Source organism: Felis catus, chromosome E1 (genome assembly GCF_018350175.1).
Source record: "Felis catus isolate Fca126 chromosome E1, F.catus_Fca126_mat1.0, whole genome shotgun sequence".
Classification (NCBI taxonomy): domain Eukaryota; kingdom Metazoa; phylum Chordata; class Mammalia; order Carnivora; family Felidae; genus Felis; species Felis catus.
The window spans coordinates 55,762,210-55,784,627 of record NC_058381.1 but is presented as its reverse complement, the minus strand read 5'-3'; the positions used below and the strand labels follow the sequence as shown (position 1 = coordinate 55,784,627).

The window sequence follows — 22,418 nt, the reverse complement described above, 5'->3', positions numbered from 1 at the left end:
TCTTCTATTTCCCTATCCCTTCCCATGGCATAGTACACTGTCCTGACCTATTTTTCTGCCCTTACACTGCCTGAAGGAAAACACTTATTTGTATCTTTGCCACTGTGTAGTTTTGGGTTTCCCCCCCTTTTCCAGGAGACGGATGAGCAAAATGTATTGTAGAACAAGAGAGACGTAAATTTGAGGGGCAGTTTCATTGTTTATTAACTGTGTTTGTGGTCAGTGAACCTCTTTGAGCCCTGCTTTGTCCATCTATAAAATAAAAATACCCTCTCTGGGAAGAGTTGTTTTTCATATACATAGAAAGATTATGTAACAGACACACAATATAACGTTAAAAAGTTAAAAAAAAAAAAAAAAAAAAAAGGCAGCAGTGACCGCTAGCATTGCGCAGCTCCAGTCCAGCACTCTTATTTTATGAGGGATTTCTGTGAGGCCCAGACGAGTCAAGGGACTGGAGCAAGGTTAGAGGGAGGGACAGCATGGATGCCACTGGCTCTGGTTCTTCCGGCTCCGCTGCACCTTTCTTTTCTGTAACACCATTCCTTACCGGGCGGACACACGTGGTAATGGTGAGGGCTGTGTGTGAGCTAATGCTGATTGAGACCTACATTGCATTGGCAGTGATTACATTTGTGTGGATTCCTAAGGATAGTTCTGTGGAAGCCTCCTAAAATAGGATAATTACTTTGTCCATATTTGTGACTTCATTTACTAGGCTTTATAATAGGAAAATGGATTGGAAGATCTCCTAAAAGCCCATCTGGTCCTTTGATTTTTATGTGTGAAGGGCTTACAATTACCAGGAATTATTCCAAACACATAGAAAACCAGTCCCTGTTGTCCAGAATTGTCTTTTTAAGATGTGGGTGGGTGGAAGATGGGGGTGGGGGAAGAGTGCGCATGAACGAGGTGGGGGAGAGAGACAGAGACACATGCACACACTAAATGCCTGCAATCTGTTGAAACCATATTTTTGAGACTTAAGCTATTGAAGCATTTGCTTATTATGAGTAAAAAGAAAACCAGCCATAAAAATTCATTATGCAATAATCACATTTTCTCATTTACATTTGGGAGATAGTTTGTCATTTCTTTTAAGAGAGAAAGAACTAGAATATTTCTGTAGCATACTGTTTCTCCAACAAAGGTTTTAGGTTTTTCCTTGTAAGACAAACCATCAAACCGTCACTGAGTGCCCTTGAGGGATACCAAGATTTATAGTTGAGGGACCTGCCCACAAGTAGCGCAGTCTAGTAGAGAAGACAGATCGTTAAAATACATTGAGACCGTATGATGGTAGAGCTGAGATAATGCAAAGATCAGCGGTAGCAAAGAGGAAGTGATTCTGAAGTTGAGCCTTGAGTTTGCCATTTTAAGTAGAGGAAACAGCATATACCAAGTCTGAAAATCATAAAACATCCTGGCAGTTGGGAAGCACTTGCAGTAGCTTTAGTATTTGTTGGAACTTGGAGCTCAAGGCAGGAAGTAACAGCCGCCAAGACTGGAGAGCCAGGCGGGGGCCTGATAGGGAGGAGCTGTGCCCTTGATAGCAGTCTGGAAGCACTGGGAGCTTGTACCAAATGATTGGTAGTGTTTGCTATGCCAGTTAAAGGCCAGCTCCCTGAACTTAATCCCCAGCTTTTCACTTGAGTTATCAGATTCCCTGCCTATAGCTTTTTATAAGTAAGTAAATATTTAAACTAAGAATGTGGTCATAGACCTGTTAAGATGAATGATTCCTAATTAGATTTTACCTACATTGGTAGGGGAAAAGTCCTTACATTCAACATTTTGATGAGAATTTTGAAGCTCTAATATATTTGACCAAGTGTCTCCTACATTGCTGTGTTGCTGGTTTTTAATCCCAATTTAAGCTCTGTGGTAGCCCTTCTTCCTTGTTCATCTGTGGACACACTCATTCCCCGTTCCCTTTCAGTGCTTGTTGAGTGTTCAGTAGAAAATACAAAGAACAGTGAACAGGATCTGTAATTTAAAGGGAGGTCACAATGTGATGAGAGGATTTATCAACAAAGGTAGAACGGTCATTGAGAAAAACAGACAATGCCGCTTTTGCTAAATTGTCTCCAAAAACTCTCGTGCATTGGAAATGGTACTCAGCCAGTCTTCCTAACGAAGAGTCCTAGCTACACCCCTGCTCACTCCTTCTGAAGGGAAGGCTTATGCTGTCCAGCCTCACCCACTTCCAGAGGAGGCTTTTGTATTGTCTCAGCTTAAGATGTGAACACACAGCTACGGAGGACTGGACCTTAGAGGAATGGGAAACCACTGAAGTATCTTAAACAGAATGACAGTCTAGCTTAAAAAAAAAAAAAAAAAAAAAAAAAAAAACTATTTTCAGCACGTTTTAGATTTACTAAAAAGTTGTACAAAAGCTCAAGTACACCTTACACCAAATCTCCTCTAGAACTAATATCTTATGGTAGTATGGTGTATTTTTTTTTCTACAATTAGTGAACGAATATTGTCACATTATTAACTGAAGTCCACACTTTATTTAGATTTCCTTAGTTTTGTTTTTTTTTTTTCCTAATGTCCTTTTTGTGTCCCAGAGCCCCTTCCAGGTCCGCATTACCCTTAGTTGTCATGTTTGCCTGGATTCCTCCACTGACTGAGCTGGTTTACATTTTACCAATGTTACTCTGGTTTGCAGAATTGACAACATTCTGAAAGGGGGCAGAACAAAAGTCAACAGGACCGGTTAAGAAGTCACTCTAATAACCAAGCAGAGGTAATGCCAGTTGGAATGATAGAGTGATAGCAGTAGAAGTGAAGAGAACGTTCTGATTTGGGATATGTAAAAGCCATGAGACAGGATGAGAAAATTAAGGCAGTGAGTGCAGATAGAGCAGAAAGTAGGTTAGGGATGGCTATAACATTTAAAAGTTAATGAAAAGGAAAAAAAGCTGGCAAAAGAGATTGAACCAGAGTGGCCAGTTGGATAGAAAGAGAACCTAGCAAGTGTCACGTCCTGAAGGCCAAGGAAGTATCTCAAGGTAAAGGAAGTGGTCACCCCAGTTATGTGCTGCTCATAACCCAGGTCAGATAGGGATGGGGAACTGACCTTTGGATTCAGCAATAGGAGATCATCAGTGACCTCTCTGGATAGTTAGAGTGGAGTAGTGAGAGCAAATGTAGGCTTGGAGTGGGTTCAGAGAGAAGGGTGGGCCCGGGGAAAGGGGCATGAGGAAACTTGCTAGGGAGTGGCAGTGATTATGTAAACTTTACACCAAAAGAAAACACTGCGAACTGGTACTTAAATGTAGTCAGTAATTGTGTGCGGACGTATTTAGGAGAAAGTGTACTGATGTCTGTCTGCAACTTTGAAATGTATCAGAAAAACAGGATAGATAGTGGAAGAATGTATTGATGGATCAATATGTGATAAAGCACATATTGTTTTTAATTTTTTTAACATTTATTCATTTTTGAGAGACAGAGATGGAGTGCAGGTGGGGGAGAGGCACAGAGAGTGCGAGACAGAATGTGAAGCAGGACCCAGGCTCTGAGCTGTCAGCAGAGCCTGACGCAGGGCTAGAATCCACGAACCGTGAGATCATGACTTGAGATGAAGTTGGATGCTTAACTGACTGAGCCACCCAGGCGCCCCGTAAAACACATATTGTTAATGATATAAATTAGGTGGGTAGGTAAATGTGTGTTCTTTGTAAAATTATTTTAACTTTGTTCTACGTTTGAAAACTTTAATAGGGACGCCTGGGTGGCTCATTCGGTTAACTGTACGACTCTTGATCTCACCTTAGGTCATGATCCTACAGTTCATGGGATCAAGCCCCATGCCCCGCACGTGGCTCTGGCTCTGCACTGATAGTGTGGCACAGCCTGCTTGGGATTCTAGCTCTCCCCCTCTCTCTCTTTGCCTCTCCTCCGCCCTCTCAAGATAAATACTTGATGGGGCACCTGGGTGGCGCAGTCGGTTAAGCGTCCGACTTCAGCCAGGTCACGATCTCGCGGTCCGTGAGTTCAAGCCCCGCGTCGGACTCTGGGCTGATGGCTCGGAGCCTGGAGCCTGTTTCCGATTCTGTGTCTCCCTCTCTCTCTGCCCCTCCCCCGTTCATGCTCTGTCTCTCTCTGTCCCAAAAATAAATAAACGTTCAAAAAAAAAAAAAAAGAAAATTTAAAAAAAAGATAAATACTTGATTTTTTTTTTTTTTAAGAGGGGGTGGGGATAGGAAAAATGGGTGATGAGCTTTAAGGAGGGCACTTGATGGGATGAGCACTGGGTGCTATACATTAAATGATGAATCACTGGATTCTACTCCTGAAGCCAAGACTACACTGTATGTTAACTAACTTGAGAATTAAGGAAAAAAAAGAAAACTTTGAAAATCTAACGCTGGGGGTGGGGGAGGGAACAGGAGAAAAGAAACTATTCCGGGGAGTTTTGATGTAAAGGGAAGGAAAGATAGGAGGTAGTCGAATCAAAAGAAATCTGTTTTTTACCCCAGTCCCAAAGAGGGGAGAACTAACGGCATTTTTATTTACTGATAGCAGAGATCCAGTAGAGACAGAAAAAAATTGGTGGTACAGAAAGAAATGAATATTACTGGATGAGCGTCCCGGAGGAGGGTCAGAAGAGATGAGATGTGGCACAGAAGTACTAGCATGGGCAAGAATAATAGGAGGCAGAGGATAAGACTATAATGTTTGCTTATTTTTGAGACAATGCGAGAGACAGGGTGCAAGCAGCAGAGGGGCAGACAGGGAGACACAGAATCTGAAGCAGGCTCCAGGCTCCGAGCTGTTAGCCCAGAGCCCGACACAGGGCTTGAACTCACGAACCACCAGATCCTGAAGTCGGACGCTTAACTGACTGAGCCAACCAAGCGCCCCAGGATAAGATTATAGATACAGATAACTGTATAGGTGTGGCAGGAGCTTATTAAGGTGTCTTCTTTTAGCTTCTATTTTGTCAGTGAAGTAGGAAGGAAGGTCATCTGCTGGGAAGGGTGGTGGACTCACTGTTGAGACTTAGGAGGTGAGAGTCCTCTGGGAAAGGGTGAATGTAATGAGAGCCCCCTTGTGGGTTTTCATAAGGTCTGATAACTGACACACGGTTAAAGATTCAGAAGGAGAATGGTGCAAATGGAAGGAAAGACATGATCGAATTTTTAAAAAAAGAAGGAACTTCTCATAGCTGATAGATGTGAATTTTCAGATGGAAGGGCCTACCCACCAAGCACCCAGCATGCTGAAAAAAACCAGGTCCACACTCGGATACATTGTTGTGAAATTTCAAAGTGGCAGTGAAAAAGAAAAAGTTCCAAGAGCATCTAGAAGAAACAAGTCTGTATGAAGAACTGATAATCAGACTGCCAGTAAATAAACTCCGCATGAACAGCTCCAAATACCGAAAAACAGTGTCCTTCACGTTCTGAGGGGAAGTGCTGTTCAGCCGAGAATTCTGTGGAGTTCTGTGCCTAGTCGGACAGGGCTTCAGGTAGAAGCATAGAATCAAGGCATTTTCAGGCATGCCAGGACTCAAAAGGTTTACTTCCCAAGCACCCTTTCTTGTAAGAGTACTTAGAGCACACTACAGTTAAAACCAAGAATGGGAAGACATGAAATCTAGAAATCGATACATCCAGCTGAGAAAGGTATTGGAGGAAAACCCCAGAATGATAGGCCTGTTGAAGAGGGGAGTGGGTATCCCAGATATTTTATAGCATTCTTGAAAAGTTGTAATAACTTAAAAGTGAAATGAAGCCAGAAAAAAAAAAAAAATTGTCTTAAGGCCCACTTGAACTCTAGGAAAAGCAGAAGGCCACCCAGTAAAGGAACTGTAATTTTTTTTTTTTTAACTAGCTTAACTTTTTCTCCCAGAGGTGCAAACTATGACCTTGACAATGAAAATTCAACTGTAGAACATAGCATTTTGGTTCTAGTCAGTTCAGATTTGAAAGCTTAATCACTACAGGTCTGTTGTGTGCAACCAGTTGTGACATTAAAACCCTTTTACTGCATGGAGTGGCGGCGGGGGGGGGGGGGGGGGGGGCGGGGTTATAAAGGCCTAACCAAGCATCCTGCAGCTGCAAACAGGAGTCATGCCTGAGTTGATGGCAATATGTCAGGTCATTTGGGGGGAAACTACTTGTTATTGTTGACAAGGGAGGGAATCCCTTGTGGCTGCTTCCCTCTTGCATTTCCAGGCAGCACGGATTAGTTCTGCCCTCAGTTGGTTCTGTGGCTAGGCCAGAATTGGGGGGGGGGGGGGGGGTTGGAGGCACACAAGTTTCCCGCTTTAAATGCCACATATAAGCAGGAAGTTGTTCTTGTAGTCTGGAATTGAGGGTCTGACAAAGCCATCGTTCGCATTAATACATCCTATTATTTAGTCCTCAGTCCCTGTATTCTCTGCAGGTTGTGACATTTCCGTGGGACGAAAATGATGATTTTCCACACAGAACAGTGTGTAGGTGCTTAGAGAAAGAAAACTAACAGGAGAGCAAGGCTGGGCTTGTCATCTCTGATGGTCCCCAGCAGCAGCTTGGTCGTTCCCCAGTGGCACCGCCCCCCAGCCCTCCCTGCCAGCCTGCTCTTTCTGGCGGTGCAGGTGCCTGAAAGAGGCCACAGAGCTAGTTAATTACTAGAGAAGGAGGCCTGTGCTCCATCAGCAAAAGGAGGGGTAGTCAGTTTAGCCTGTCTGTTAACGGCAGCCGTTAACAGTTGCATTAGAGGTGCTTCAGTTGCATTAGAGGTGCTTAGAGAAAGTTGTCCCATCCTGGGCTCTCGTGTCCATTTTCTTCATGAAAGTGTCCAATTTGAGGTCTTTTAAGACTTGTAATGTCACTTCTGGAAGTTAGAGAAAGCTTAGTAAGTAAGTGACTAAGTGTGGGTCAGGGTGTACTCGTTAAAATGGAGTATTTTCATAGATTCTAAAGTTTGTCTTCACGTTATACCTGTTTGAATTGGTTGTCTGAAAAAGTAATGTCAGTTTTGTCTATTTTTAATTGTATAGCAATTAAAATATGACCAATGTTCTCAAAGAACTGAGGGATTATCCCTTTTACCGTTTTATAGATTTTCTTTTTTTTTTTTTTAACTTATGGTGGAAAATACTTTAGCTTTTAAATTAGGTCACCCTGAGAAGCCCATGATAGGACGCCAAGTTTTCTATCACACCTTATACTGTACTATGTTTCCTATCCCTGCAAACGGGGATTTTGCGCGTGGAGGAGTACATTCTTAAAATAATGTGTATGGACTTTCAAATATTTAGAGCTTTTCAAAACCGTCAAAATCCCCCTACCCTACTCTAAATTTCCATCTCCTCCTGCCTGGCTTGCTGCAGTAGCTTCTTCCTGCTGCCAGTTTTGTCCCCACAAAAGCCAGAGTCGTTCTCTCTGAAGGCCTGCCCAGGTCTCTCTCCGTGACCTCCAGCACCTCTGCTTTGGACATCCTCCCTGGGATTCAGTGTCTGAATTCTAGGCTAACCCCCAGGAACCTCCACTCATACTCTTCCCTCTGCTTAGAATATCCCTTCCTCACTCTTCCCTGTGTCTTCACCCCACCCCCAGCCTAGCTAAGACCTCCTCATGCTTAGGTTTCGGTTGAAGTGTTACTGTCCACAGGAGCTTTCCTTGACACTCATCTCTGCGCAGGATTAGATCATTTCTCCCTGAGATGTGCTCTCCTACAAAGTGCCCTAAACTTTTCATCATATAATTTATCCTACCTGAAGTTATGATTCCCTTGCCTTCCCCACGGTCTGTTCCTTGCAAGTAAGGATCAGTTCTTTGTTGTGTCCCTGGCACAGCGTCTGACTCAAAGTGGGCACTCGCTGCATACTTGCCTGCTCCCTGATTATTTTATTAGGATAGGACCCTAAGAATGGTATTACTGGGTTACTACGTATGAAAATTCAGATCTTTGATACGTACGGCCAGGTTCCTTTTCATAAAACCATAACACCTTTTTTCCTACTCCAACCGGTAACTTTTTCATCTTTGCCAACATGATCATCCACAGGGAGGGGAGATAAAGGGTGGTCTGTCAAATGAGTGACAGAAACAGAAGACTTGGAGTGAGCCACTTGATCTGGTTATCCCAGGCACGCCTGCATGAAATCCTTGAAGTCCTTGAAGATTTCTGGGCTTTAGGACTCTTTGGCCCTTTCGCCAAGTGGAGGCAGCAGCGGAGAGGACAGCTCAACTTGCCTGTTAGGCAGTAGTTTCCCTGCAGTGGAGTAGCGCACCGCCAGAGTGGTTACCTGTAAGAGGTGACTCTGCCTGATGGAGCCACATCCAGCTATCCGGTGTCTGTAATTACCGTTTGTCGTTTAGACACGTGACCGCTTCATCACCGGAGGATAACTCGTAACCTGGCAGAGGGGTCACAGGCAAAATGTGATAAGATAACAGTGGCCCCTTCTTCTAAATATAAGAGGGGAGATTCGTTTGTTTACCATATCCTCTGACATACTGAGTTGCTGTACCTTTAGGTTCTTGCTCTATTCCTGGACTCTTTGAAGTTGTCCTTTTTATAGTTCCCAGACAGGAACTGAATTTTATACATCAGCCATGCGAGTGATTTGGAAACCGATAGCTGTGGGTTCCATATTCAATTCAAACTCAGCAATTTCCCTTGTCCCACATTTTACTTACTCCCTCATTATTTGCATATACAGCTCCCTTAGTTCATAATTGCTTCTGAGGGCAAGGACCATGTCTGTCTTTTTTTTTTTTTCTTTTTTAATTCCCATTTTAGCTTCCTAGCATAATGCTTTCAGTGTAATTAGGACACATAAACATTCACTAAAGTGCAATTCAAAGTGGACAGCTACTGTCAATTATTATGACCATCTAGTAATGACCAGGTAACAGGCTCTGGATTTTCATACCTTCACCCTCTTTCTCAAAAGTTCCCAAGAACTATTTGAATAGTAAATAGAACAATCATTTGGCTGCTTAAGAATAAGGTCCTCATAAAGCAAGGCTCTTTTATAATTTTCTACTCCCAGGTTAGTTGGTAGAAATTGGATACTTGTATTCTCATTGCCACACAACAAATATCACTCTGTATAACAAAATATCTTTTTAATGAGTTCCAAAGGATACATACAACTGATCTTGAGAGTAATTTCAATCACAATCCTGGGAGGAAACACATGACACCCTTAATCCAGCTAATTGGAGGAGACTTCATTTATTATTAATTTTTTAATTTTAGTTCACGAGCAGGGAGAGAGACAGAGTGAGAGAGAGAAAATCCCAAGCAGGCTCCACACACAGCACAGAGCCCGACGTGGGGGCTCGATCCCACAACCCTGGGATCATGACATGAGCCAAAATCGAGTTGGACACTCAGCCAAGCCACCCAGGCGCCTCTTGAGGAGACTTTAATAATGAGACTGTTTACAAGGTGTAGACAGGGCTTCTCTGGGAACCACAGGGAATGGTGCCATGTCAGAGCAAGGAACCGGGTTGCCATCAGAGGCCTGCAGAGAGTGGGGCAAAGGAAGTGAGGGAAGTTACCAACCAGTTACCTGGGGGAGAAAAAGATTGTGTCAGAGGGGCTAAGACCACAGTTGAGGGTTCAAGATTGTCCACAGAAACCCCCAAATTGCAAGAGACCACTGAGAGCGTGAGAGCCTGTAGAGGAGCCTGTTGATGGGGTCCACACAGGTCCAGGGACGATAAGACAGAGAAGGGTGTCAGCTGGATCTGGAGAGGCAGGTGGAAGGTACCAGTACAGGGGTACCATCTACCTTTTAAAATTATTCTTGGGCACCTGGGTGCTCAGTCAGTTAAGCAACTGACTCTTGATTTTGGCTCAGGTCATGATCTTAAAGTTAATGAGTTCGAGCCCCGCATCGGGCTCTTGAAAACAGTGCTGAGCCTGTTTGAGATTCTCCCCCTCTCTCTGCCCCTCCCCGACTTGCACTTTCTCTGTCTCTCAAAATAAATAAATAAAAACTTAAAGAGAAAATAAAATTATTATTTTTACTCATGGTGTCTTAAAAGAAATTTGCCCAGCAGTTCCACATAGGTGTTTTTCTAAAATGCTTTTCAGAAAAAAATCAGTGGCTGAGACACCACTGAACCACATCTAAATACCAAGGCTTTTGGGGAACCTGGGTGGCTCAGTCAGTTAAGCGACCAACTTCAGTTCAGGTCGTGATCTCACAATTTGTGAGTTGGATCCCTGTGTCGGGCTCTGTGCTGACAGCTCAGAGCCTGGAGCCTGCTTAGGATTCTGTCTTCCTTTCTCTCTGCTCCTCCCCTGCTCGTTCATGTTCTCTCCCCCCCTCCTTTTCCTCCTTGCCTCCCTCCCTCCTTTCTCCCTCCTCCCTCCCTCCCTCTCTCTGTCTTAAAAATAAATATTAAAAAGAAAAGTTTCATTACCAAGCCCTTTTGATTCCACCTCCAAAAAATGTCTTGACTATGACTTCTTCCCTCTACTGCGCTGCCCCTGCCTGTGTCATGGGTCCCCACAACTATAGTGTCATCACCTGTCTTGCCACCTGTCTTCCCTGCACAATGCAGCCAGCAAAGTGTCACTTTTCAGTACCTTATTGTCATCCCTAGCTACCACTTCTCATTCCCTGATTTGCACACAGTAGCTCTCTGCCCACAGCATCTGCAGAAAGACCCTTTGGCTCTCCCCCCAAATGCCACTCTGATCACCTCCCCTAATGGCAGACTAGATAGTTCCTGTGTTTGTTTCCTCCCTCAGATTATACTTAGCAGAAATCCACATTTTCACCTTAGTATTGTAATTACCTGCCTGACTTCCTGCACTCACCTCCACCATGGGAGTAGGGAGTAGGGACTCCCCACTCTATCCAGTACCTCTGTGTCTGTCTTGTGTTACACACTGGTCTGATTGAGAGCCAGATTCACTGCTTTGGAAGTGGAAATGCATTTGCAACTGGCTTTTTTAGCTCAGAATGTTAACATGCTAGGTGTAAGGACCCCTGGCCTTGAGTTTTTAAGAGACCTAGATCCTTATGTGGCTGTCGGTAAGTAGCTCAGTGACTATTGGTTTTGGTGTTTTTGTGTTTTGTTTTGTTTTTCTTTCAGTTACATTTTCTGAGGTAGCTCTCAGGTAACAATGTAAATCAATAGATCTTAGTTCACATCTTGAATCAGTTAAGCCTTAATTGAAATTTAATAAACTCTATTGTCATTAGTTTTTTGGAGGCAGGGGAATTTCTTGGTAGCGCCTGTCCCTGTTGTGTTTATGACACTGAAGCAGTGAGGAGCGAGTACATCTTAGGCACTGGAATTGGTGAATGGGCGCAGGTTTGCTCATCCTCAGAAAACAGTAACTCCTGCTGCTCTGGCTTGGCTGGCTTTGTTTTTTATTTTGTTTGGTTCTTTGAGGGGAGGGTTGTAGAAATTGACCTAAAATTGAAAACGTTCTGTTGTCAGTAAACAATATGGAAAACACAGTATCTTTCTTGTTGTTGTTATTGTTATTTATTTGGGGGAGGGGGGTGCATGTGCACTGGAGAGGGGTGGAGAGAGAGAGAGGGCTCTGCTCTCAGCACAGCTCATCACATGAGATCATGACCTGAGCCAAAGTCAAGAGCCGGATGCTTAACCGACTGAGCCACCCAGGTGACCCAAGACAGTATCTTTTACAAATATATTATTGTTAAATAATTAGCTATAGTTAGAGATTATTTTGGTTATTTCCGGTTGGGAAGTTCTGGTACGGCCAGTAAGGTTTTACTTTCAACTTAAGGAAACTTAACCTGTCATTTTTAGTTAATGGCAGCCAAGTGTGGCCAAGAGAATAATCCATCCCCCGTTTGTTTGACAGCAAGTTGGGAAGTGTGTTCCTTCCACTCACAGTTCTGCATGGGCTGAGGAGAACTAAAGATGCAGACAGAGTATAACCTAGTTCACACTCGATCCAGGAAGTTTTCCTGTGTCTTCTAAACTGGACTTGGGTCTTTCTCTTCAGTGTTGGGAACTCATATTTTCTGTTGAGTTGGTCCTTGCTATAGGTAGTACCCCTTACTACCTCCTCTCCCGGCGTCTGTCTCCCCGTGTTGCACTAGCAGTTACCAAACTCCGAGCTCCTGGGGAGGGGTATACACTGTCTCCTTCGCTCCCCTAGCTCATGGCCTGGCACTCCTGTGCATTGTACCTGCCTAGAGCAGACCATCATTGCTGAACTTTTCAAATGCGCAAAATTTTCTCTCTTGAAACTCTCTGGTATTTATCACTGTCCCTCTCGCTCCCCCATCTCTCCCAACACCCTGTCGTTGAAATTCTGACGTTCTGAGAGCATTTTACTTTACTGTTGAGCAGTCAGCTACACCAATGTAATACAACTTCCATGAATCACAGAACACAAAAGACAATTATTTTGAGTGGAAACTCTTGGTACCCTTTTGGTAGAAAGAGTTTATTTTGGGGTATTGCCTGTGCACTTAGGTTTCACTGCCTCCAGGTTTATCTGGGTGGAGTAATAGCACGTAAAGTGTGAACTACTTTCCTGTTTTGTTGAAATGTCACAAGCAGCTTTTAATGACAACTGAACCTTAAGGGGTTGAAGAAAGTGTCTGATTTGTTTTTTGAGTACTTAACTGTTGCTCAGAGAAAGAGAAATATAATTTGGTTAGCCTTCTTGATTGTTCATTTTCTTATATGTATAAACATAAAGGAAGTCTTAACATTTTTTTTTAATTTTTTTTTTTTAACGTTTATTTATTTTTGAGACAGAGAGAGACAGAGCATGAACGGGGGAGGGTCACAGAGAGAAGGAGACACAGAATCTGAAACAGGCTCCAGGCTCTGAGCTGTCAGCACAGAGCCCGACGCGGGGCTCGAGCCCACGGACTGCGAGATCATGACCTGGCTGAAGTCGGACGCTTAACCGACTGAGCCACCCAGGCGCCCCAAGGAAGTCTTAACATTTAAAAAAATGCATGAACTCTTAATATAATCAGTGTGTGTGTGTGTGTGTGTGTGTGTGTGTGTGTGTGTGTGTGTGTGTGTGTGTGTGTGTCTCTCTCTAATCATTTTTCTCTCCACATCAATCTAGCTGCCATTCAGCGGAAGAATAGTTAAGTCCGAGGTCTTCTGGACTGTCTTGTGTAAAAATTTTTCTGGAAGGGTTGTAGCTATAAAACAATACCCTGCAAAAGTCTGTCACAAGTCAGACATGCAGACTGAAGCAGGCATGTCAGCATTTCAGGAAGTGCTCCCTTGCTGAAAGGTATTAGTCTGGACAGTGTAGCAGCTACACTTCCTCTATCCCTGTTCCATCCAGTCATCACTCCTTTTCTCCATTCCATACTGAAATTTCTCCTCCCTACCCACCCATTCCCATATACCTGCCTTATATCTTTTTATCTTGGGGAAAGTAACAGCAGATAGTCCTGTGGAAAGGATTTAGCATACCCCTTTTGAGATCTTCACATGGAAGTCTTTGGGCAGTGGTGCCCAAGTAGGACGGCAAGACTGACTGCCTCATGATTCTGTTACTTGCTTTACTTTGCCTCTCCCTCCTTGGGGCAACAAACTTGTGATGGTCAGACTTCTTACTAGGGTCTGTTTAAGAGGCTGTTGTTTTTCATCAAGGAATTTGACGGTGGTGTATCATCTGTGCTGCTCCTTAGACCAGCTAGCTCTGGGTTATGGTATGCGTTACTTATAACACAGCCCCCATATACAAGTCAGTTCCTCAAAATATGCTAGACACCATTCTAAGCACTATGAGGACCACAGATGGAGAATTGGGCACAGAGCCAGCTTCAGGGTATTTGCAGTTTATTTTAGGAGAGGGCCAAAGCACACCCGAACACAGTACAAAGTATAGTGGTAGATAAGATGTTATAAGCGATTATGTTACTGTTGAGCATGATCCTCCATGGACTACTATAAAAGCAAAACGGAGAAAAGTTGACCAAGGTGGTTGTAAGCTCTGAACTGAATCTTTAGAGCTTATCAAATAGATAAGGAAGAGAACAGTCTAACCAAAGGGAAGTACGGTGTGTTTAGAGGTTGATGAGTTGACTTGCTTGACTGAACTGAAGGGTTCATTGAGAGAACTAAGTGGGTAGGAAGGCAGTTAAGTGGGTGATGGCCAAGTTATGAAAACTGGAATGCCAAACCAAGGATAACTTGAATCTGTGGAAGGCTACTCAGTACTTTTTAAAGAGAAAAACAGTGGTGTTTCAACTGATTTGGAGCATTCAATACATTGAGGTCAAACTAAGGCAGCTTTAATGCTTGGGCATTTGGTACTCCCCAGCCTCCTGATTCACCACTGTTCCCCTTTCAAACTGATCTCCGTTGGTAGCAGCTGTTTAGAGAGGGTACAGAAATCGAGCTTGAGCAACAGGGAAGAAGATACTATTTCTGGGGTACAACTGGTTCATATTCAAATGGCAGTGTAAAAGCGATGAATGATTTTTACCAGTGGAAAATTTGGGAGTTTGAGTGTTTTTTTTCCTCCTTCCCTCCCTTCCTCTTTCTCTCTCAATTGTTTAAAGAGCAAAACGGAGCCCATTTCACCATGTGTCCCTAGTGGTCAGACGGTAGGCTCAACTAACAAATGCCCATTGGATTTCTTTACTTTGATAAATGCAATCCTCTCTTAAAAGAAAATAACATTAAAAAGTCAAAGATTTCAGACTCCTGGATCCCCAAAGAAATGAATCTTCTAGAAATACCCTTCTCAAAGAGAACTAAAAAAAGCTTTTCTTGGCACAAATGTTATACTTTTGCTGAGAGAGGTCCTCACCATAAGGTAAAATACCTCTTCTCTTGGTATCTTTATGTGAATACTTTTTTTAATGAATAGGCCTTTTTTTTAATGTTTATTTTTGAGAGAGAGAGGGAGAGAGAGAGAGCGCACACTAGAGTCGGAGGGGGGCAGAGAGAAAGGGGGATAGAGGATTCGAAGCAGGCTCTGCAGTGACAGCAGCAAGCCCGACACTGGGCTCGAACTCACAAAATGTGAGATCATGACCTGACCCGACGGACGTCAGATGCTTCACTGAGACACCCAGGCGCCCCTGAATAGGCTTTCTTTAAACCATTTATTTATTTTTAAGTAAGCTCTACGCCCCATGTAGGGCTTGAACTCATGACCCTGAGATCCAGAGTTGCAGACTCTGCTGACTGAGGCAGACAGGGACCCCTCTTTCAACCATTTAATAAATAAAACGGTATAGTTTGATGTTTACACACAAAACTTCATAAATGCATTTCGTTTTTCTCAACTTTCTGGTCTTTAAAGGCCGACTGCCTGTCAAGTGTCTTGACTGGGCCATAGGTTCCCCGGCAAGTGTTGAAGGAGCTGTAGTCCTTCAGCCTGGAGACTGACCTGGTGGCTGAACTTGGAGAACTGTTGCTCTCCGTGTGCTTGGGTAAACAATTGAAGGTTTCTGTGGGACCAGGAACCTTAATTATTAAACTGCCTTTAAGTTGGTCATCTCATCATTAAAAGCTGAATAGCTTATCTACAGTGTGGGTGTTTTTCGTGATTTGGCACACAGTAGAGCAGCCAGCCTAACTGAGATGTTTTTCACATTGACAAAACCCGTAACAGACGGAGCGGTGATTGCAAAGCACTTATCTCAAGTGTTAGCAGTGAATCAGTGCAAGTCTGAGACCGAATCCGTAATCCATGCAAAGGGAGTCTAAAGTTGAAGAGCATTCTAGGAGTTTCCAATAAAATACTCAACAGACAGCTGAAGACAACTGATTTAAAAACAAAATTCTTTTTTAACGTTTATTTTAGAGACAGAGCACAAGAGGGGGAGGGGCAGAGAGAGCCGGAGACAGAACCTGAAGCAGGGTGCAGGCTCTGAGCTGTCAGCACAGAGCCCCACACGGGGCTCAAACCCATGAACCATGAGATCGTGACCTGAGCCAAAGTTGGACACTTAACCGACTGAGCCACCCAGGAGCCCCTGAACACAACTGATTTTTAAGTGGCTGTCCCAATGCAGTTACCCTAGCCAGGACCCTCTCAAATTTTTTAGGGGTTCAAGCCTTTTAAAAGCGTGTATGTGCATTGTGCGTGTGTGTGTGTTCTCCCTTTTCTAAGAACTTCAGGTTAATATGATGACCAGATTCTTGAAATCTGTCTTCACATCATGGCAGTTTTTTAGTATTGTTCCTGTAGCATTGATTGACCTTTGAAGAGCAGAGGAAACTCACTGGCTTTTGTTGAATTTCCATGATGCAGGGATCATATCGAAGTGGTATTTTGGGGGCCTTATGTGTAAGAGCCTAAATATGCAATTGCTCCTATCGTTCATGCACAAGTGCTCTTACACAAGTTGCTCTGTGAATTGATACAACTCTGGATTGGCCTACTGTTCCATAACTGCACTACATACCTATTCTTTAAAAATCATGTTTTTTGTTGTTTGTTTACAAAAAACTGAATATGTTCAGGCAGGAGAATAGCCCCATATTTCAAATTACAATCTAAACTAGCAGTCTATAAACAAAATACTTATCTATCATTTTCCTAAAAGATACCTTTTTCCATAATTTGTATAGAAAGTTGAGTACAGTTCTTGTCTTCCAATATTGGTATAGAAGAGATGGGGGGAAAGAATTAGCTGTTATTGTAACCCTTGAACTCCGCATTTAAAATCTTTTTTGAAGTAAGCCCAGAGTCTTGTATTTGTGTGTTTTCAGAATAAAACAAGAATCCCTGCGCTCTGTTAATATGTGTCCTGCTGGTGCCCACGAACAGCATTACATGAAATTTAGTAGAGATAAAATTCAGTCCCCCCAGGATTGCCACATTTTCTATGATCTGATGCTGCTCATGTGTAAGGCAGAGTTAACTGTTGTGAAATTTGTCCACTAAGACAGCTGAAATGTAGCTCTGTACTGATTGCTACACTGTTTATCACATTTTCTCATGAATCACCTCAGTAACCCCGGGAGGTGTTAGGTATTACCACCACTTTATAGGTGGGGAAACCAAAATTAGAGAACAGGTCGTTTGCCCAAGACCACATAGTTCACTGGTGAGACTGGAATTTGAACTCATGTGTTCAGCCCCTTGAATCCAGATCAGGTGGATCCTAAGAGGCCTGAGACTGAAATTTTTGACCCGACCTCCCTTTCTTTCCCTTTGCCCTCCCTCCCCATCCCTCCACCTCCTCCTTCCACTTGGAAAGCTTTGACTTGGCATAAATGGAAATTTGCATTGCTTTAAGAATGGTGTCCGATTGGGGGTGAGGGCAGCAATGAGTAGTATCAAAATCACATAATGGAGAAACGTAGAACCACATGGTGAAGAAAGCTGTATTTCTGAGAAAATTTTTTTCATAGAGTAGTGATAGTAAGCTACGATTGTGGGAGTTTCTGGAGTCTCGCTGTGTTGTTTTCTGCTTTCCTGTGTATTTTGGGGGTGAGAAGTTTGTGCCCAAAGTGTATGAGAAAGCCCTGATGTGATTTTCTGATGTGTGAATTGGACCAGAATAGGACCCTGTTCTCTTGACTGAAAGATTTCTAACTATTTTTTCTTAATTAAGTGAACTCTGCCCGCCACATGGGGCTCAATCCGATGACCCCAGTGTCAAGAGTCTCCCATGCTGTACTGAGTGAGCCAGTCAGACACCAAGTATTTCTTTTAGTTGAAGTATGACATGCATATAGAAAAGTTCATGTATCCTAAGTACCCAGTTGAGTGAATTCTCACAAACCAAACATACCCAGGTAGCCAGCATACAGTCAAGAAACAGAACATTAATGACACCTCGAAAGCCCCTGTTATGCCCCCTTCCGTGGACTGGAATGGTTTTAGGTGTCCTGTATAAACCTCACATCATTCCTCATCTTTTAGGTGTCTTTCTGATTTGGTTATGACATTATTTTCAGTCTTTTTGCCAAAAAAAAGAAGAAAAAGAAGAAGAAAAGTCACTGAAACTTGTCACTTCCTCCTTTTGTAATCTCCTCTCTTGATCAGTTTGCTTCTGTTAAACTAGAGTGTTTTGTGTGGCTACAGAGTCATAATCTGAGGGATTATGAGAGTTAATAGAACCTGCAGCTGTGAGGTAAAAGCTGAAAATATTCCTTGGAATGTTCAAGACTGATTGAAGATTTGGTTGTTGAACTCCACCATCTATTTTCTTTAAGAGGGAACGAGTGAATGCGCTTGCCTTCCATCGTGGCGAATGGTGAGAGGGGTGCTTCCTCATTCTCAGAACTCTGATCAGGCTTTTTAAATTGCTAGCAAAGGATGTGAGTGTTCATGTAAATCCTTAGGAAGTTAAACCCAGTCTTTACAGGTGCAGACTCCTCCCCATATGGTTCTTCTGGTCCCCTTGTCTGCTCCACTGTGGACTCACTTCAGTTATTTTGTGTCCTTTGCCGTTTTAAGCATTTAGATGTGTGAATAAAACTTAATTTGTAAATATGTGTTCCATCATCCCAGCTACAGGCTTGCGTGTCGTGCTGAGGTACCAGTGAAGCCGCTGGGTGGGAAGACCTGGTCCGTGCCTCCCAGGGTGGCCCAGGCTGGCAGATACACTGTTTCTCCTGAGCTGTGCCTCCAGCGAAACCAGCCTTCTAAGTTCTAGAGTAGAGAAGTTTAGAGGCATGCATAGCAACATTTTGACTTTCTGGTAAAGTGATATTCAAGGTGATAGAATGTTCCAGAAAACCAAAAATTTTAACTATTCACATACATTAAAAATAATCTAAGTGCATCAATTCCATATTTCCCTGCCTTCCTGGGGAGAAAATCATACTAAACACCAAGTAATAATTTTGTTTTGCAGAAAAAACCGTAGTTCTAAATTGCTGCCAAGTCTGAGAGTTGTCCCATAAATTCTTTTGTTAGGGGGGAGCATTCTTCAGGGGGGTTGCCCTTAGTAAAGGTGATAAGAATGTGCAGCTATATGAACTGGTGTGTAACATAGTTATCCTCTTCTGCGAGGTTATTGGTCACGAATTAAAACTGGTCCTTTTCCGGCAGATTACGTTATTCTGTTTTGATGCCCAAATGGGCCAGAGCCCCCTCCTTGTCAGCCTGATTCTCCTCTTTTTCCAAGAAATCTTTAAGGTAGAGAATGCATCATTTCAGGAATTTTAAAGACATTTTGAAAAACTCTTATTTATAGGCCTACAGGTTTATTACTGATGTTATTGTTATTATTAATTAGGTAATTACTGGGCCACATTTTTCTATAAGCTCTTCTTTTTGGTAGATAACAGAATACTGCCTTTTTTTTTTTTTTTTTTTTTTTTTAGTGTTTATTTTGAGTAAGAGAGAGTGCACATGTGAGCAGGGTAAGGGCAGAGAGGGCGGGAGAGAGAGAATCCCAGGCAGGCTCCACGCTGTCAGTGTCAGTGCAGAGGCCCATATGGGGCTCGACCTCATGAACTGTGAGATCATGACCTGAGCTGAAATCAAGAGTCAGTTGGACGTTTAACCCACTGAGGCACCCAGACGCTCCCTTAAGCAACTTCTGAAATCACTCCTTCACCCTCATGCTGTTGAATCTTCTGTGACACCGGCAGGTTATGGGCTTCCACCCGAGGTCACCGCATCTTGGGTGACACTGGTAGAGTGACCTCACTGTTCAGGGATGCCAGCGCTATCATGGCAGGGAGCACCTTGGGAACACTAATCCTCAGTATGGGCTGTGTGACGGTCTAGCAACAGAATAACTGCTGGCTGCTGCCACAGTTCATTGTCTTTAAAATGCAGATTTCAAAATTATGAATGTATTTTACATGTATTGGTTTGTAACGTTGCAGTATTTAATAAAACTTAATGATTGGTTTAAAAGGGAAAACAGTAATCAAAAGTTTTCATCGCTGAAACTGCTGGGATTTACCAGTAGCTGGTTTTTTAGAGCTATTCACATTCATTAACTCTTGCGGGATTTGCCCTGTTAGCCTGCCCGCTGAAACTATCTGACACCTAGGGCCAGAGGCTGGCGAGCGTCACAGATCAGCACCAGGACTGTAGAAGGCCTCAGGTTGTAACTTCTGTTCAGGAGTGAATTTGCTTAGAGCTGTTGCTGATGCAGCTTGGCTGTTTGTTGGGTAGCTGACCTGTCTAAAGTTGGGTCTTACTTTGGAATGTCAGTCCCGTCTTCCTCAACTTACAATGATCACAAATCAAAAATGCCTTTAATATACCCCTCACCTACGAAAACATCATAGCTTCATCCAGACTACTTTCATTGTGCTCGAAACACTAACCTCTACTTGGGCAAAATCATGTAACACAAAGCCTGTTTCCATAATAAAGTGCAGACCGTTTCACATCATTTATTGCAAACTGTACTGAAAGTGAGAAACAAGGGCAGGGTGTGTCTGGCTGGCTCATTCAGAAGAACGTGCTACTCTTGGTCTCAGGGTTGTTGAGTTCGAGTCACACGTGGGGTGTAGAGATTACTTAAAGAAAAACAAAAACAAAACTTGAAAACCGGAGTGGCCGAATGGGTGCAGAATGGCTGTCAGTGCATTAATTAGTGACCCTCAGGATTGCATGGCTGACTGGGAGCTTCAGCTGCTGCACATCACAAAAGAGAATAGGACCGTGTATTGCTAGCCCAAGAAACTATCACAATTCAAAATTTGAAGTACAGTTTTTTCCTGAATGTGTCACTTTCACACCATCATAATGCCAAAAATTTATAAGTCGAACCGTTATAGGTCAGGGACCATCTGTACCTACACATCGTGCACTCTGAGCAGTCTAAGTTCTAATTTGATAATGAGTACAGCATCGTTCAGCATCTTGAATAAATCATTTGGTGTTTTGGTTGTGGTTTTTATTTTTATTTTTTAGAGAGAGCATGCACGAGCAGGGGAGGGGGCAGAGAGAGAATCTTTTTTTTTTTTTTTTTTTAAGATTTATTTTATTTTTAGAGAAGGAGTGCGAGAGAGCAGCAGAGGGAGTGAGAGAGGAGACAGAGGGAATAAGAATGAGAATATCTTAAAGCAGGCTCCGTGTTCAGCACAGAGCCTTAACACGGGGTCCAGTCCTACAACCCTGGGATCATGACCTGAGCTGAAATCAAGAGTCGGACGTTCAACCGACTGAGCCACCCAGGCGCCCCTTGAATAAATCATTTTGTAAAGAATTTTACCAGCTTTCTTGGGGCGCCTGGGTGGCTCAGTCAGTTGGGCGGCCGACCAGCTCAGATCATGATCTCACGGTCCGTGAGTTCGAGCCCCGCATCGGGCTCTGTGCTGACAGCTGAGAGCCTGGAGCCTGTTTCAGATTCTGTGTCTCCCTCTCTCTCTGACCCTCCCCCATTCATGCTCTGTCTCTCTCTGTCTCAAAAATAAATGTTAAAAAAAAAATTTTTTTTTTAAAGAGCACGTGACTTTTGATCTTGCAGTTACGAGTTAAAACCCCACATTGGATATAGAGATCACTTAAAGAAAAAATAAACTTTAAAAAACATTTTTAAAAATTTTTTTAATTAAAAAAAATTTCTTTACAGAACTTTGTTGTATAGTATAACTGCCACTCTGCTGGTCCATCTACCTTTTCTTGTGTTCAGCATTTTGGAGTTGGGTTCATGTTTCTGTTTTCTCTTTTAAGTCATTAAAATGCCTTCTGCTCTTTACCTTTTGTTAGAAATCTAGAATTCAGAGGTGGCTTTTATACTCTATCTGTTCTCTTCTACTCCTTATACTGTCATGCAGTATCATGGTCCAGCCTATCCATGTAAACTCTCAAGGAACAGTTTGCGATCTGAAAATCAATGTGTGATTCACTAGCTCATAACCTTGGGTAGTCATGTCACATTTGTAGAGGATGTTTTCAGTCTAGAGAATGCCGTGTTTCGGTTTTATGGGCTCTGGATCTTCCCCCTGAATTGGGCTGGGTGGTGTGCTTCCAGCATTTTCTAACTCAAACGCATTGTGGCCTTGAGGGTGAGTGAAGTAGGATTTGTTGTGCTTTTTCATTAAAAAACGACTCATGTATGAGGACACAAGGATGTACGTACATGACACACCTGTTTGGTGGCTGACCTGGGATTGGGTCTGTGATTCTGGAGATGGGTTCTAGAGAAGTCTTGAAATTCTTTGCTGCTGCTTCTCCATTCTCCTGTTCTGCCTGCTTTCCTAGAGAGCATCCCTGTAGGGCTCCCTTCATCCTCCAGCATCAATGCCTGCTGTTGTCCAGAATCTCCTTTCCCAAACTGGTACTTTCCCCTGTCATTCTCCCATCTGCATCTAGGGGTTAATGCTAGATGTTTGGGGGCCCCAGACTCTCATTTTCAGAGACCGTTTCTTTTTCTTTTTTTTTTCCAACGTTTATTTATTTTTTGGGGACAGAGAGAGACAGAGCATGAACGGGGGAGGGGCAGAGAGAGAGGGAGACACAGAATCGGAAACAGGCTCCAGGTTCTGAGCCATCAGCCCAGAGCCTGATGCGGGGCTCGAACTCACGGACCGCGAGATCGTGACCTGGCTGAA

General features: G+C 43.2%; 1 protein-coding gene across 2 annotated transcripts in view; it reads left to right on the top strand.

Moving 5' to 3' along the window:
* GRB2 (growth factor receptor bound protein 2) overlaps positions 1–22,418 on the top strand; it is a 73,146-nt gene that overhangs the window by 37,336 nt on the left and 13,392 nt on the right. The window contains exon 1 of one of the 2 annotated variants that reach the window (XM_023243991.2): positions 18,088–18,148. The exons of the other annotated variant lie outside the window; for it this stretch is intronic. Within the exon in view, the coding sequence (XP_023099759.1) occupies positions 18,146–18,148 (3 nt within the window). The 5' untranslated portion in view covers positions 18,088–18,145. Of the gene's footprint in view, positions 1–18,087; positions 18,149–22,418 lie in introns of those variants that run through there. 2 annotated transcript variants of the gene reach the window in all.